Source organism: Danio rerio, chromosome 23, assembly GCF_049306965.1.
Source record: "Danio rerio strain Tuebingen ecotype United States chromosome 23, GRCz12tu, whole genome shotgun sequence".
NCBI classification, from domain to species: Eukaryota; Metazoa; Chordata; class Actinopteri; order Cypriniformes; family Danionidae; genus Danio; species Danio rerio.
Genome location: NC_133198.1, coordinates 22048214 through 22064839, shown reverse-complemented (window position 1 = coordinate 22064839; position 16626 = coordinate 22048214). Strand labels below are relative to the sequence as shown.

Below are 16626 nucleotides of genomic sequence, written 5' to 3'. Positions count from 1 at the left end.
ATGGCCTCCTAACCCTTCCCATATCATAATTGGCTTCATTACTCTGTCTTCTCTCTCTGTGGTGTGCGGTCTGGTGGAAAATGGCTGCTGTTGCTTCATCCAGGTGGATGCTACACTGGTAGTAGATGAGGAGATTGCTACCCAATAAATACCAAACTAGCTAAATTTAATAACACTATTTCCCCTAAATGCTTATTTTGTACTCAATATGATAAAATCTTAAACCATTTTGTTTTAGGAGTGTACTTACTGTAAAGTGTTTTGGGTTGACTTTTCCAATTTCATAAAAAAATTCTTATTTCCAAACTTCTGTATTTCCCCAAAAATTGTATTCTTTGGTTACTCTCTGAGTGTAGATCCTTCTCATTTTACATTTATTATTGATTTATTGCTTTTTTTAAACAAAATTTTACATCCATAAATGTAAATTTTCATAGAAACACTCTTACTTTTTTATTTTCAGAAAGGACTCTTTAAAAGACTCTAACAATTACACTGCATTTAAAACACTTAGTGTAAATCATTTAAACTTGTTTAATTTGCTGAAATTCTATTTATGTAACCCTCTTTGTCTCTTTGTTCATATTTCTTGCATTAAAAGAAAAAGTAGATGAGAAGATTTCCCCTATGTGTAAAGCGCTTTGAGTGCCAAGAAAAGCGCTATAGAAATGTAATGAATTATTATTGTTATTATAAAGCACTGTTCTACCATCATGATATAGCCAGACTAAAATGAAGATCACATTATTTTGATTAGTTTATACTACAGCAAACACTCCACTCACTGACAAACAGTCCCTTTCATAAAGATTTATTCCACTGGTCTGTCATAATCAGGCAAATATACATTAACATACAGAATATCAGCCTCTTGTGATGCGCCACACGTAAATAACGCAATAGCACAAGACACACGTTTGCTTTTTTTCTCTACTTAAAAGAACGATAATAATACATCATAACAAGAGCAACAACAATAATTCATATCATAAAGATAAACCAAGTTGTCTTTTCTAAAATTCAATATATAGCAACTCTTTTAAGGTGCACCACATAATCGCCAGGGGCCTCATGTACGAAGACTTGCGTGGAAATCTTACTAAAACATTGCGTACGCACAAAGCTGTAAATGTGCGTACGCAGAAAAAAATTCAGATGTATGAAACACTGCGTACGCTGAATCTCACGCATATTCTTTTGTACATCTGAATGAACGTGAAACTGAGCGCAACATGCACGAGCACAAAACCCCTCCCTGCCTCCTCCCCCGTATGAATATGCTAATGACTATGCTAATGGAAAACCCAACGAAAAAGCAATGGCAAAATCAAGCAAAAAGAGAAACTTTGAACAGAATGTGAAATGGAGGTGCTGCTTTCGGAGGCAGACCGGAGACCGGTGTTTTGCAGACCGATGTTTTGCAAGTTTGTTCTCCGGAATTAACAACAAAAGAAAAAAAATAGAGTGGGAGAGTTTAGCTGATGCGGTTAACACAGTTGGGTCTGAACATCGCACTGAATGCATTATAAATAGAAATAGTGTGGTTTATATCTGTAAAATGTTGCAGAACCCTTAGCAGTCTTAGTGGCGCACCTCGTAAGATGCACGTGATCATGTATTGACACGTTCGAGCATAAACTCGGCTCAAATCTAGCGTCTGATGAACTCTTTCTTCTTTATTTCCCGCTACATATCAGATTTTGCCCACTATTTATCACGAGAAAGACAAGTAGCAATCATCAATAAGTTCATATCAATAAGCATCATATTTTATTTGCACATTTATTGAATGGAAATGTTTCTGATTCACGCATGCAAATTCATCTTCAGATAGTGTCTTTATAGCAATGTGCGTGCAGTAGATAGCTCAGATTACATTGGGAAAACAGGCGACCACTGCAAATTGTGCTTTAATGTTTAGCTGGTCAAATGTATGGTATGGAAACCTTATTTACCTGCTAGATGAACCCGTCTCATACAGCTGCCATTGCAAGGCTCAGACACTTTGTAGAGAGGAATTTAACACAACTGCCTCTAGGAGTCGCCAATGGAAATAAAACAGACACGCACAAAAATGTGCGTACGCCAGCCAGAAAGCTGCCGTGAACCTGCGCACATTCCCACGTTCAGTTCATTGTTAGTAAATCCAAACGTGAGCGATTCTGAGCGTGAAATCTGGCGTACGCAAAGTTTTTGTGCGTACGCAGCATTGATACATGAGGCCCCAGGTGACTTGTTAAAGAAACTCAACAAATGCTGCACCATGACACACACACTGAAATAGACGGAGACTTTTTGCAAACGTTGTATATAAGTGTCTCTTTAAGGTCGTCTTCTGGCACTTTCTCCAGAGCGCATCCGGCTCGGCAGTGTTTCTAAAGTTAAAGCAGTCTGTTTTTGTTGGTTTGGCACACGTCAGGGTGGAAGCAGTGGTAGAGCAAGGCTTCTCTTCTTCTCATTATGTCCAGAAGACTCTGATATCTCATCTCTCACAGCACCTCTGCAGGAAAACAGCAGAAACACACATGGGAAGATGATTTATTGTAATGTAATGTAATGTGTATTTATAAAGCGCATTTATTGTGTATGGCCATACACCCAAAGCACTTTACAATCATGAGGGGGGTCTCTCCACACCACCACCAGTGTGCAGCATCCACTTGGATGATGCGACGGCTGCCACAGGACAACGGCGCCAGTGCGCTTACCACACACCAGCTATTGGTGGAGTGGAGAGACAGTGATCAAGCCAAAGGCGATGATTGGGAGGCCATGATCGTAAGGGCCAATAGAGGGACTTTGGCCAGGACACCGGGGTTACACCCCTGCTCTTTCACGAGAAGTGCCATGGGATTTTTAATGACCACAGAGAGTCAGGACCTCGGTTTAACATCTCATCCGAAAGACGGCGCCCACTGACAGTCTAGCATCCCTTTCACTTTTACTGGGGCATTAGGACTCACACAGACCACAGGTTGAGCAGGCCCTGCTGGCCTCACTAACACCACTTCCAACAGCAACCTAGTGTTCCCTAGTGGTCTCCCTTCCAGGTACTGACCAGGCTCAGCCCTGCTTAGCTTCAGTGAGTAACCGGTCTTGGGGTGCAGGGTGACATGGCTGTGGCTGTATTGAACTATTAAAAGCTTGCCAACAACATCCATGGCTGGTATTATGAAACTGAAAATAGAGACGCTTTGCAGAATGCCAAGGCTGCTTTTTTTCAGTCATTCACACTGTCCCAAAGTCAAACTGCAGATATCATCAGCTTCATGCATGGAAAACAGCTTGGAGACTCTCTTAATCATCCTTTATACATTATTTTCAACATTTTATTTTAGGTTCAGTTTAGTTCAGTTCAGTGTAATGTAAATGTCACTGCTGAAAGACGAAACACTGAAAAGCAACTCCACTGATGACAAGATTTGATCCATATATGATCTAACATAAGGTTAAAACCAGAAGTTTACATACACTTAAAAAAAAACAAAAAACATAACCCTTTAAAAAATATCTGATGGTAAATCATACTAAATGTTTACTATTTTAGGTCTGTTAGGATTACCTAAATGATTTACATTTGCTAAATGCCAGAATAATGAGAGATTTCTTTTGGAGAATTTTTTATTAATTTCTAGACAGTCAACAGTTTACACACATTTCCTTGGTATTTTTTTGCTTTGCTTTTAAACTGTATAACTTATATATCTTATATATACTTATATGTATAACTGTATAACTGTATTGACTTTGGTCAAATGTTTTGGGTATCCTTCCACAAGCTTCTCACAATAGTTTGAAGGAATTTAGGCCCATTCCTCCAGACAGAATTGGTGTAACTGAGTCAGATTTGTAGGCTGTCTTGCTCGCACAAGCTTTTTCAACTCTGCCCACAAATTTTCTATAGGATTGACATCAGGGCTTTGTGATGGCCACTCCAAAATATTCACTCTGTTGTCCTTAAAGCACATTTTAACTAATTTGGTAGTATGCTTAGGGTCATGGTCTGTTTGGAAGACCCATTTGTGGCCAAGTTTTTATTTCCTGGCTGATGACTTGAGATATTGCTTCAGTATTTTTTCATAATGTTCTTTCTTCATGATGCCAACTATGCTATGAAGTGGACCAGTTCCTTCTGCAGCAAAACAGCCTCACAACATGATGCTGCAGCCCCAATACTTCACAGTTGGTGTTCCTAGGCTTGTAAGCTTTCCCCTTTGTTCTCCAAATGTAACACTGGTCATTATGGCCAAACAGTTCAGACTTAGTTCCATCAGACCACAGGACATGTCTCCAAAAGTCTTTTTGTGCCTCTTATTAACTCAAATGTTATCAATTAGCCAATCAGAAACTTCCAAAACCTAGACACCGTCATCTGAGCTTTTTCAGAGACATAATAATCTGATTGTATGTAAACTTGACTTTCAAGAAAAGTTATAACAATTTCTCAACAAATATCTCTCATTATTCTGCTATTAAACAGAACAGAAACACATTTGAAAATCCTAACTTACCTAAAAAAATAAGTTTAGTCTCATTAACATCTGACTTTTTTGGTGATGTGCCTTTTTATACAGTGTATGTAAACTTCTGGTTTCAACTGTTTGTAATCTAACAAAATCTTGATTCTACCTGCCACATGTTGAGGCTTCATAGGCCCCGCCTTCATCATAAACGGTTCTCCTACCTCGAAGGCCATGATTCCACTGTTCCCACTGTGATTGGACAGCTTGATTATCTCCTCAAAGTCTGCTGCGTCTCCATTGGAGGACAGTCCATTATGATGCTTAGTGGGCGGAGCTGGTGCTGACTGGTGCTGTATCCCAGGACACAGAGCTGAGGAAAACACACATGCGGGAAAATAAGCAAACAATATTTCATGCAGCTTCATTTCAATTTCAATTCATGCAGCGTCTCGATTACCTCATTGGTGATTGGTTTGTCACACCACTATGAAGAGCTTCTGACAGATTTTTCTGTATTACTGCAATACGAGAGAAAAACAACATTGTATTTCTTTTATTGAACTCTACTTACATGATTTAAATAAAAGAAAGAGTGATTTTTATAAATTCTCAGTTCTATACATGTATTTCTTACTGCTGTCAGTGACTCTGCCATTCACTTGAGTTGGAGTTTTCTCCCTCACCTGTGCTCCTGCATCACTCTTATGAGTCCTCTTCATGATTTCTTCCAGACGCTAAAAATATAAACACAAACGTTAAACCGACAGTACTGAACTAAAATCTCAAATACAATTGAAGACAAAATTTTGAGCCCTCTTGTGAAATTGAAATCGTTTAAAAATATTTCCCAAGTGCTATATTTAACAATTTTTTCAAATTCATTCATTCATTTTCCTTCAGTTTAGTCCATTTATTTATCAGGGGTCACCACAGCAGAATGAACCACCAACTTATCCAGCATATGTTTTACACAGCGAATGCCCTTCCAGCTGCAAAGCAGTACTGGGAAACATCCATAAGACACTCATTCACACACACTAAGAACATGCAAACTCCACACAGAAATGACCAACTGACCCAGCCGGGACTCAAACCAGCGACCTTCTTTCTTTGAGGCGACAGTGCTAACCACTGAGCCACCACAGATTAGAGGTCTGCATTCCCGCGGCTGTACCAGATTTCTTAAGGCGTAAGAATACATTTCCGAATAAAGCATGGGAGTGGTCGGTAACTGGTGTAATTTGAACGGGAGCGGGCGGTCTAACAATATCGCTCCCGAGCGAGCGAGCACGCGTATGTGTGTGTGTGAATGAGCGAGCGTGATGCTGTGTTTAGCTTGATTGGTGGACTTTTATTTTACCTTCTTTCTTTCCAAGCGTTCCAGCTCCTCCTTCTGGAAGTGTTTCTCTTGTTTGATCCTCTGTTTCTCTGCTTCCTCTTAGGCTTTGGATTCAGCCTCTTCTCGCTGCCAAAGACACATAAAACCACATCATACATTCATTTATTACACATCTCTAAAATACCTAAAAGTCTAGTGCCATGTCACATTTGGGACCCACATTTGGCTGGTTAGTGTGGTCCAATAATGTCGTTTGACCATGTCCTGTCAGCTGCTTTAATCAGCTTTATCAGTGGTTATCAGCTGATAGAAATGGGCCTTCTGCGCAGTAAATGTCACTCAGAACGCGGTTATCATCCATTCACATTGTTAATCAGCTATACTAATAGAGAAGACTCCAGATCTGTTTTTACATTACTGTGACGGTTAAGGTAGGGGTAGGCATTAATGAAATATAATTAATGGGAAATTTAATAAGTAATATAAATCATTCTTGTTAACTTCCGGCTGCAGCCGTTTGTGATCTATAGCAGATTAACCATGTGGATGGATGATAACAGCCTTCTGAGCCTACCAGTAGGTGCAGAAGTCACCTAATAGCCCATATCTATTAGCTGATAACCACTGATAACGCCCATTCAATTGATAACATTCAAATCAGCTGGTCCAGTATACTGTGAGAAAAATTTTGACATCTCACAGTTATGGAGGCGTTATCCATGTTACTGACAGAAATAAAAACTATCATTAAAATATAAGTACTAGATGAAATATTACCTGTTAAAAGTGACAACTAAAAAAATGTATTATACAAAATAAAAATTAAATGTAAAAAAAATTAAATATATATATTTTAAAAAGTTAGCTATGTTATTTAATGATAAAATTACAAAAAATTTAAAAAACTATATTATATTAAAAATATAGACCTACACATATATAAATAAAGACTAAAACTAACTAAATAAAGCTATATAGAAATATTAAAAGAATTTATAATATGTGTAATTATATTATATAATTGTATACTCATAAAACTTATATTTATAAAAATAAACCGAAAAAACATTCAAATTTTACAAATCACAATTAAAAATAATTTAATTTAATATTTAAACATACATTTACATTTATACATACATGTATACATTTAAAATGATAACGGTCTGCAACATTACACATATCTAGCAAATGTAAAAAAAGCTAAAATATTGCTTCCCATACCGGGAGTCGAACCCGGGCCGCCTGGGTGAAAACCAGGAATCCTAACCGCTAGACCATATGGGAGGTATACGCATGTTTCGAGAGCACAGTATATAAACGACTACATCTTCCGTCCAGCCAAATATAAATGTTTTTTAATGGTTATCCTAATTTTCGGCACTTCTTTTCATATCGTAGCAGCGCAACACACGTAAAAAGTTTATATTAAAGCTTAAACATAGTAATTTAAATGACTTTCATTTTTCACCTTTAATAATAATAAATCATCAATTTTTACTTCACATTAATAGCAAAGTACAAAAGCTGCCATATTATTTGTTACCAAAATACAGTTTGTATAAATATAACACAAGTAAACTGGCGGACAGCTATGGTGTAGGGAAGTATGAAAGCTAAATTCTGCCAGCCACTATCACCACCTCCGGTAGCTCGCCGTGATCGTATAGTGGTTAGTACTCTGCGTTGTGGCCGCAGCAACCCCGGTTCGAATCCGGGTCACGGCAGGGATGAGTCCCTATCACGGCACAGGAGTGTGACTTTTTCCTTTCTTAGAATACTGTTTGATTTCGTTGTACCTCAGTCATGCTAAAGAAACTGGTTTTAGTGACAACACATTTATTTAACGAATATATTTTACGAGCATATGCGCACTTCGCAATCACATATGACGACATGAATGTGTTCCGAGCAGATCGTCCAATCGCGAGCCGAGTAAACTTCACGAGGTGCTGTTCCTCCCTATGACACAAACAGTGATTGGCTAGCGCGCGTCACGTGAGCTTACAGTTTGATGTGACTCGGTGGCGCGATGTTTCTACTATTTCATAACGCTAATTCACAGAGCAGATGTTAACTTTGCTCAGTGTTGCGATATCCAGCTCCAGCAGGACAGCTGCATGCACCTTACAAGACCATTCATCGATATAAGGGAATAATTATATTTCACTAATTATCAAAAGGTACGTACATGCGTATTAAGTCAATAGCATGTTACTTTCACGTCATCTGGTGCATCATAACTTTAAATTAACAGCTATTTGTTGTATCATTAACGTGCTTTCTTTCATACAACAGATGCCAATGGAGGCAGAAGCTGTAAATCATCCGTATTGGCCACGCAACCTGTCCATTCCCAACTATGTGGCCAATGACCGCTCGATGTCAGAGATCCTCGTGTTTCTCTTCTCTGTGTCCGGGATTCTGCTGTTTGCCACCTGGTCCCTGACTGGCTGTAAGGTGTCTGGAAGCAGGCTCAGTGCAGCAAGAAGGTTAGCTCTGTGCTGGTTCACTGTGTGCGGCTTCATCCATGGGGTCATTGAGGGATGGTTCTCCTTATACTACGCTATCATTCCTGAAGACCAGAGTTTCCTTTCTCAGCTGTGTAAGTGGGGTTCAAAGTCTGATTCGGTTTATCTTTAGTGTGATTCGAGATAGTAGTTAGACACTTTCCCCTTAATGTCCAGCTTGAATCTTTTTCTGTTATAAATGTTATAATGTGTTTCCCAGTGCTGGGTTGCAGCCGGAAGGGCATTCGCTGCATAAAACATATGCTGGATAAGTTGGCAGTTCATTACGTTGTGGCGACCCCTGACTAATAAGGGACTAAGCCGAAAAGAAAATTAATGAATGTTATAATGCATAGTACACAAAATGTAAACACTATGCACTCGACAAGTCCTCCAGAGAAATTCTGGAATTTTGCAATGAAGTCTGGTGCATTCAGGTCAATTTTTTGGCACAAGATGGAGATTCTCCTGTGCACTTTTCAGCAAAAACAATATTTTGTGCTCCTACAAAATAATTTTTTGTATGTGCTGTAAATTTAAAAAGTCCTAACAAAACTGTGTTAGGTCTCCCAAAAATGAAATTTCTGCTAGTAATTATTCACCTTCATGTCATTCCAAAATCCAGAGACCGTCATTTATCTTTAGAACACAAATGAGGATGTTTTAGATTAAATCGGTGAGCTCCCTCATAAATTTCATGACTTCAGTAGTTTAACTGTAATCATATGAAGCTCCAAGAAAACTTTTGTATGTCAAAAAACCATGAAAATGACTGTTGGCTTGTGTTATCTCTTCATCAGGTCGCCAGGATGCTAGTTAAATACCTACTATATAGATTACCTATTGTAAACGCACACCCTGATCTGAAGTTGTTTTTACAGTTTTTTTGGCACACAAAAGTGTTCTTGGGGTTTTGTATGATTACAGCTGAACTGTTTGATTTCGAAGTCACATGGAATGTTTTGACAATATTTATCTTTTTTTTTATAGACTTTGAATGTCTCCTTACCCGTCATGGCTTAATATGGAGACATTTGAGATGAAAGAGGACACTAATATACTATATGCATAGGATGAAAAATTGATAAAAACTAGAACCAATAACCCTATGATTATCCACTCAGTTCAAATCTGGAACAAAGTTCAGTTGATGCTGGGACAAGAGGCATTTCTCTCTCCCAAAACACCTTTATGGGGGGACAGATTGCTTCCAATGTGCTATAAAAACAAAAATGTAAAAATTTGGGCAGATAAAAGAATTACACATTTAGAGCATTGTTTTGATGATGGTATTTTAATGTCATTTGTACAATTAAAAAATATACTTGCTGCAATGAACAGTGGTGCATATGCTTATTTCCTTTTAGTAAAGAAGTAGTGGAGTTATTTGTGAGCATTAACTTCTTATGCATCAAATATGCGCTCCAAACCTTTTCTTCATTGAGACCTGTTGAATTCTTCCTCCATCATTTTACATTGTTTCCAAATTGTAATTTTTCTTACCAATTCTTTTATGTTTTATCTATTATTTTCTGTAAATCTGCTTATGACCATGACATGTTCACATCTAAATGGCCATAAGAGACGTGTTTAAGGGATTATATGCAACATCCTTAATTTATTATCTTGGCTAAGGAGGGATCTCCACTTCAGTCTCATACTTAGAGGGAAAGTGTGCTTAATGCATTATAAAGCTTGAAGCATCAGAATCAGTACCCGGTATTGGCTGCAAAAATCCTGATCAGAACATCTCTACTTAAAACATAATTTGTGTTTCAAAGATGAAGGATCTCAGAATTGGAATGACAAAAGTGTGAGTAATTAACAACTGAACCCTTTGACATTTTGACTTTTTAGATGAACAATATTTTTTTTCTGTAAAAATCCCAAAGATAACACGACTTTCTGAATTCTAGTTCCTCATAGTTATTACATTTAGATGCCATTCATATGCATTCAACTTTTAAAGCAAAGCTCTTTCCATTGTCAATGGGGTATATGCACATGGACTATTAATTTCAGTCAGCCAGCCCCAAGGCTTCTGGTGAATTGTCATTCCCTACAAAATCATCATGTTTAAGATCTGATTGCTTTAAAAAAACACGGTGATCTACACTGCCTGGCTGAGATATGATATAAAGTACTAAAAAGTGAAAATTGGTTGTTTTTGCATTATTTCGAGCAAATTCATACTTCCAGTTTAAAACTAATTTTTGAAGCTGCGTCACAGCCATGAGATCTTATCGTGTATTTCAGCATGTAGACTGGACGTCTGTACCTGGGAGTACCATATTACATCTCTGAGTGTGCTGCATTCATTCATGTGTAAGACTTGGTTCAAACCAATCAGCGCTGTATTTTGTATGCGTGCAACTTCATTAATATGCTAGCTTCGAAGACTGTTTGTACCTGAAACAGTGTTCAGACGGCAGAGAGACGACACATTGAGTTGCCACAAGAAGTGGGAAATGAATATGAATTGTTTAGAGATTCGGGTCGCCAGTGTTGCTTTTATAGTGTGCTGCAACAAAGGTTTTGTTTTCATTTTCCAGCTATGAGAGCACAACTGGACTCATGTGTGGATCAGTGCACGCAGCAGAAATGCGTTTGGACAGAACTTTTTCTTACTCTAGAGCTTTTCGCATCTGGAAATTGTGAAATCCGGATTTGCTGCTCATCTCCTTTAAAAAAAGACGCAGCTCTACTACAATATTATGGACTGAAAGATCTGCTGTAAATGCTGCTCTCAGAGTGTAAACGTAAACACTGCAAGCAAACTATTACCGACCGCCGTGTTTAATTTTCGCCGCATTTTGTGACAGGATAGTCTACACACACACACGGCTTTCTGACCTACCGAGTGCATCACAGTTACCGAGAAAGGCAGAGTTTTTTTTTTCTCTTATACGATGTGCGGTATCAAACATTCCACTGCCGTTAGACAGTCACTGTCTGTCTCCCCTGCGTGCGTGTTTGTTTTTCCTCAGTGAAAATCAGGGTGTGCCCAAATGGAAACTCACATTTTTATTTAAATCCTTCCCCTTTTCCCTCCCCCGACACTCCCAACCAAACAGAGCTAGACACACCCACTTTCCTGACTTTTTGCCAAACTAGAGGTGTGAAAACACCCTGCTGAAACGGGGGGGTTCATGGCCCTTAAATTAAAATATAACATCGATGCTGTAAAAGAAACCTTATGAAATTGAAACAGTCACATAAACTATTCACCAGAAGTTCATCATTGGCTAAAAAAAAAAACACACTAGCTGTGCATATAGCCCATCGAACACACCAATTTTCATATATCTGAATACCAATTTTTTTTTTCTTCAGGGAAAGAATATTCCAAAGGAGACAGCAGATATGCGATGTAAGTAAAACACAAGCTTACATGTTTAAGTACTGCATCTATGCATTGTATTATACCTCAATTGTATTTTTCTTCTCTAGAGCGGATAATTTCACCGTCAGCATGGAGACAGTAACCGCATACATGTGGGGTCCCTTCAGCGTATGGACTGTTCTGGCCTTTCTGTATAATCGCCCCTACAGATTTGTGCTGCAGCTCATCGTATCATTGGGTAAGATATCTATTGCATAATACATATTTTATCTACAGTGACTTTTCCACATCATACCTCATCATAAGGGGTTGCTTCCGAAACTGAGTACTATCAAGAAGGCACTGGTTTTGAAGTCATTACTCCACAACCACTAAAAATATATGTTACATAAGGGTGACAATATAATCTTATTGGAATGTGTATATTAGGAATGTAACACAGGAGTACTTCATTTGCTGTTGTATTTATCATACGACATACTGTAAGTTACATCACTGTCATTCACAAATCAAATCCTTCCCTGCTGCCTTCAAAAATAATCTTATATCACATGCTGTGTTTTTGCACACTATTCAGTAGGTAAGTATGCATTTTCAGATGCAGCCAGTGTTCAAGTGCACAAATTCAGTCTAACGTCCAACATTACTTACAGGTCAGCTGTACGGTGCAGTCCTCTACTTCTTCACTGAGCACAGAGATGGATATATTCACAGCGAATATGGTCATCCCATCTACTTCTGGTTCTACTTTGTGTTCATGAACGTTTTGTGGATCGTCATCCCTTTCATTCTTATCGTGGACTCATGGCTTCAGCTGTCTTCCTGTCAGTCCATGTTTGATAAATCGACACTGAAAGAGAAGTCTAAAAGAAGCTAGAGCAGAAATACTGTGAACAATACTTGTGTGTGAAAATCCTAATGTCAATTTATATTATGGTGTGCTGGTGGACGAAAATGAAAAAGGCTAAAGTGGGTCATATTACAGATATGAATTTTAATTAAATGTGCTGAATCCACATTATTTTGCAATGCAGAAGTGAATGTATAAGAGTTCCAATTCATTTGCAGCTGTGGGGAAATTACTAAGTAAACAGTGAAACTGAATGCACTACAAACCAGTGTGTTTATCTGTAGAATTTTAAATAATATAAGAAACATATATATAAATAAAATATATAAGAAAATACTAGTCAAGCTGCACAGCAAGCCGGTTTCTGTTTTGTACAGCTAGAAATCAATCTTACATGCTCTAACATGAACATTTAGGTGGATAGTACTCCAGCAGGGTTGCTTCATATTTACCTGTTTTGTATGCCTCTGTGCACTATATCAGTTCTCTACTCTCTGGTGCCTTTCTTGTTGTTGTTTTTCATTGCAAATGAATATGTATGCTGTTTATGTCTGAAATGTTCTTAAATAATTCTCCATCCTTTTATATCAATGTTGTCTGACTGTTCTCTTAATTGAATTCAAGTTTATAGAATTTTTCACAATGATTATTGTTCCAAAGCAGCTTTAGAAAAGGCCAAAACTAGAAAAAGATAAAATGTGAGTAGTACAGCTGTCGAGCATTTAAATAAATATACATTCGATTTTCAAAGTAGTGCAAAAAGATTTGTGGCGCATTCACAAGTAAACGTTTGTGTTATTTTGTTAGATTTTATAAGAAATTCTAGTAACACTTTATTAAGTCACATTAACTATGTGGCTACATTTAAATTAATCAATTGGTACTTTGCACTTATTACATGTACATGCGTTTTGATTATACTTTTAAATTATTTGCAAATAGTTACATCTTTATTTAATTTCTGTATTTACATTTGTAATTGACCCATCACTTACACCTTAACTCACCCTTAAACCTCTCTATATTACTAAACCTGACCCAAATTCTACCTGTATCACATCTTAATAGCCCCTTAAGTCTTATACATTACAATGTTATTATTCCTTTTATTTCATACTCTTAGGTCCATATCCCAAAACATAACAAATCACAAAATACAATAAAACATAATGCAATCATAATTATACATTTACATCACCATTTAAAAACATACAAATATTTATTACAATACAAGGAGTGGTAATTAGTATTGCTTAGTGTGGGATCATTTAAAACATTTATGATGAACAAAATAAGTACATTATGCTTATTTTGATGTAAGTACATAGTAGTTAATGTGACTAAATTAATTATAACCAAAATTCCTAATATGAAACTGTCTGGTGCATATACATAGATAGCAGAGTGTGTTTCCATTTGGAAAATGCTATCAAATTTTAAATGTGTATTTGCATGAAAAACACCACTAAATAATGTGTATTTTAGCACATAGTCCTACATATTTACATGTCTATTTTATATGCATTATATATATATATATATATATATATATATATATATATATATATATATATATATATATATATATATATATAAAAATCATGATAACATTGACATATTTGCGGTTATAAACAAAAAGTTAAGATAATAAAATAATACAAATCATAAAAGTAAAGAATTCATGTGCAAGCGTTTGGTGTCAAAGGCTACATTCACACTGCAGCCAAATGTGGCCCAAATCTGATTTTTTTGCCCACATGTGACTCAGGTAATGATAGTGTGAACAGCCCAAACCACATGGAATCTGATCTTTTCAGCTCAGATCTGTGCCACTTACATATATAATCCTAAATCAGACAGCTCTGATGTTTTGCGATGCGACCTCAGTGTGTAAGTACAGTAATATCGGATTTCATGTGACTTTTACATACTCTTCGAGCTACATGCGCCCTCAATCTGTGCTGCAAACATCATCGACTCCTCAGCTGCACAGTAGAATGGCACACAGGCCGATTACTTTACCACCAAGAAGTTGGTTGTTCATATTGAAAAAGATTTTGGAGGTGCTTGTAAACGATTGGGGCACGGGTTGATCGCGAAGAGCGTCGTTCGTGTTGCGGATAGGGGATCCGTGTGCAAAGGAGGGAGAACTTTCTCAGAGAGAAAAAAAAGGCAGGTGCTCGAGCACCCCTTCTGTACGTGTCTTGTTGTTTATACCGAAGTAAAATGAAATAACTGCAAACAGAGATAAACCAACTCCACCTTCACAGTTGTCAGCGGTTGCTCATGAACCCTTGATGAGTTCAGCTACACCGGTGGTCAATACCCGCACCGCGGTTGTTATAAATCACAAGTGATCAGTGTTTTCCATCACAAGTGACTTATTTTAGATTTCAAATGCCGAAATACAAATTAGTAGTAGCAGAACAAAACTTTACAGTTCATGAAATACACCATGGTTGTCTGAAAGGGGCAATGATCATATAAGCATGGTCCGACAACGTGTTTACTTCATACAGTAACGTTATTATGTGTGCATAATTAGACATTTTGTGCACTCTGTATCTGTACTTCTGCGCAAGCGGATCAGTTTAGGACCATGATCTGTTCACACTGCAAATCTGATATTGGCCACATTTATAAGAGCAGTGTGACTGTGAACAGTCATGTCATGCAAAATTTTTTTTTAAATCAGATGTGAGAAAAAAATCTGATTTAAGCACTAAAGCCTTAAGATGCGAACGTAGCCAAAATGCCGAAACCCGGGATCGAACCAGGGACCTTTAGATCTTCAGTCTAACGCTCTCCCAACTGAGCTATTTCGGCTACAAAGACCCCTACAGGACAGAAGCCATAATATTGTCTCCATGAACAAGCTAGCGGACTATACTATTCCTCAAAAACCCTCATCGATCTTATTATTCATAAGTACACACTATTTTAATGAAGCCTTTAATTAGAGGACATCACACATTGAGGGGTGTGACTTTTTACAGATCTGGTTTAAAAACTGCGTCAATTGTTTAAGTAGATCTTTTCAATGCTTAACGTACATTCTTAAAGACACCACAGCATTTATTTAAGCAAACTGGGCTGATGGCAGGAAATTTCCTCATCTACCAAGGGCTTTGACTTGTTATTGTCATTGTTTTGTCATAAAGCTTCACGTTATCTGTTGAATTAAAGACAAATGTTTAACTTTATCCTTTTCCTCAACAAAACCCTTATATCTCGAGCTCGGGCCGATTACTATCTGACCAATTTTAGCATATAGAAGTATATAGAATACACTTATTCTATATACTTCTATATGCTAAAAATGGTCACAAGCAATCAACATATAGAGTGACAACATTTGCGTGTACTTTATCGTCCGTTTAGGTATGAAAACAAATTAGGGATGCTACAAAATGCTCTACATCTATTGTTCTCCCATTATAAGTAATATAGTTTGTCTCCATTTGTGCCACCTACTAGGCTTTCATAGATATAAACCCTAGATATCGCATACAGACCCTGAGCATGCGTCAATAGCGCCGCCACATTGGTACAGTGCTCCCAGGACCAATGTCGCCCAACGGCACTAGTCAAGACAGTTACTACGTGAAGATGCTGGACTTTAAGCGCTGTCTACTGCCGATGATGTGACAATAAAGTGATTTGGTAACTTCGTTTATAAATAGACAAAATAAGCTAAAGTTACTTGGTGAATTACATGCTATACAGAAATATATAACAATTATTTAATTAACAAAGTTGGACATTTCAACACTTACCGATAAATCCGTTTGGATGAGACCACGACATCTCCGCGTTGAAGCGAGTAGGCGTTGTTTGAGTCGAGTGACTCGGTTCGGTTCTAGGAATCGGCTCACTTAAGTGATTTGTAAGAGTCGGATCCCACCCGAAACCAATTGCATTTTTGTGTAATTACCAACACGATTGATTAGCATTTCGCTATAACTCAGCCACACGCATTTACACTATACACTAATTACATGTTGATGACTATAAGCTTTTGAACACGTGCGATAAAAAGATTTCCGATCTCCCAACAAACAGTTCAATACAAAGACGGTTCAATCCGATTCAATCTCACACTGAACAGAACCAATACAATA

General features: G+C 37.5%; 1 protein-coding gene and 3 non-coding genes across 4 annotated transcripts; 2 read left to right on the top strand and 2 right to left on the bottom strand.

Moving 5' to 3' along the window:
• Window positions 1-7017: 7017 nt before the first annotated feature.
• trnae-uuc (transfer RNA glutamic acid (anticodon UUC)) lies at window positions 7018-7089 on the bottom strand. The gene has a single exon. It is a non-coding gene; the product is annotated as a tRNA-Glu (tRNA).
• A 368-nt stretch (window positions 7090-7457) lies between these two features.
• On the top strand, window positions 7458-7529 carry trnah-gug (transfer RNA histidin (anticodon GUG)). The gene has a single exon. It is a non-coding gene; the product is annotated as a tRNA-His (tRNA).
• Window positions 7530-7879: 350 nt separating this feature from the next.
• ebp (EBP cholestenol delta-isomerase) lies at window positions 7880-13092 on the top strand. Its single transcript, NM_001002328.1, has 5 exons — window positions 7880-7985; window positions 8101-8407; window positions 11646-11682; window positions 11763-11893; window positions 12309-13092. Exons 2-5 carry the CDS (start codon window positions 8101-8103, stop codon window positions 12530-12532), a joined length of 699 nt encoding a protein of 232 aa, NP_001002328.1. The 5' UTR covers window positions 7880-7985; the 3' UTR covers window positions 12533-13092.
• Window positions 13093-15258: 2166 nt separating this feature from the next.
• Window positions 15259-15331, bottom strand: trnaf-gaa (transfer RNA phenylalanine (anticodon GAA)). Its single transcript has one exon. It is a non-coding gene; the product is annotated as a tRNA-Phe (tRNA).
• Between the last annotated feature and the right edge of the window lie 1295 nt (window positions 15332-16626).

Bases quoted from the DNA above. Each gene is read 5' to 3' on its own strand.
- ebp (NM_001002328.1), top strand. From the start codon at position 8,101: ATGCCAATGGAGGCAGAAGCTGTAAATCATCCGTATTGGCCACGCAAC. The intron at 11,683-11,762 runs GTAAGTAAAACA...TTTCTTCTCTAG, and splicing joins GGAGACAGCAGATATGCGAT to AGCGGATAATTTCACCGTCA. The intron at 11,894-12,308 runs GTAAGATATCTA...CATTACTTACAG, and splicing joins GCAGCTCATCGTATCATTGG to GTCAGCTGTACGGTGCAGTC.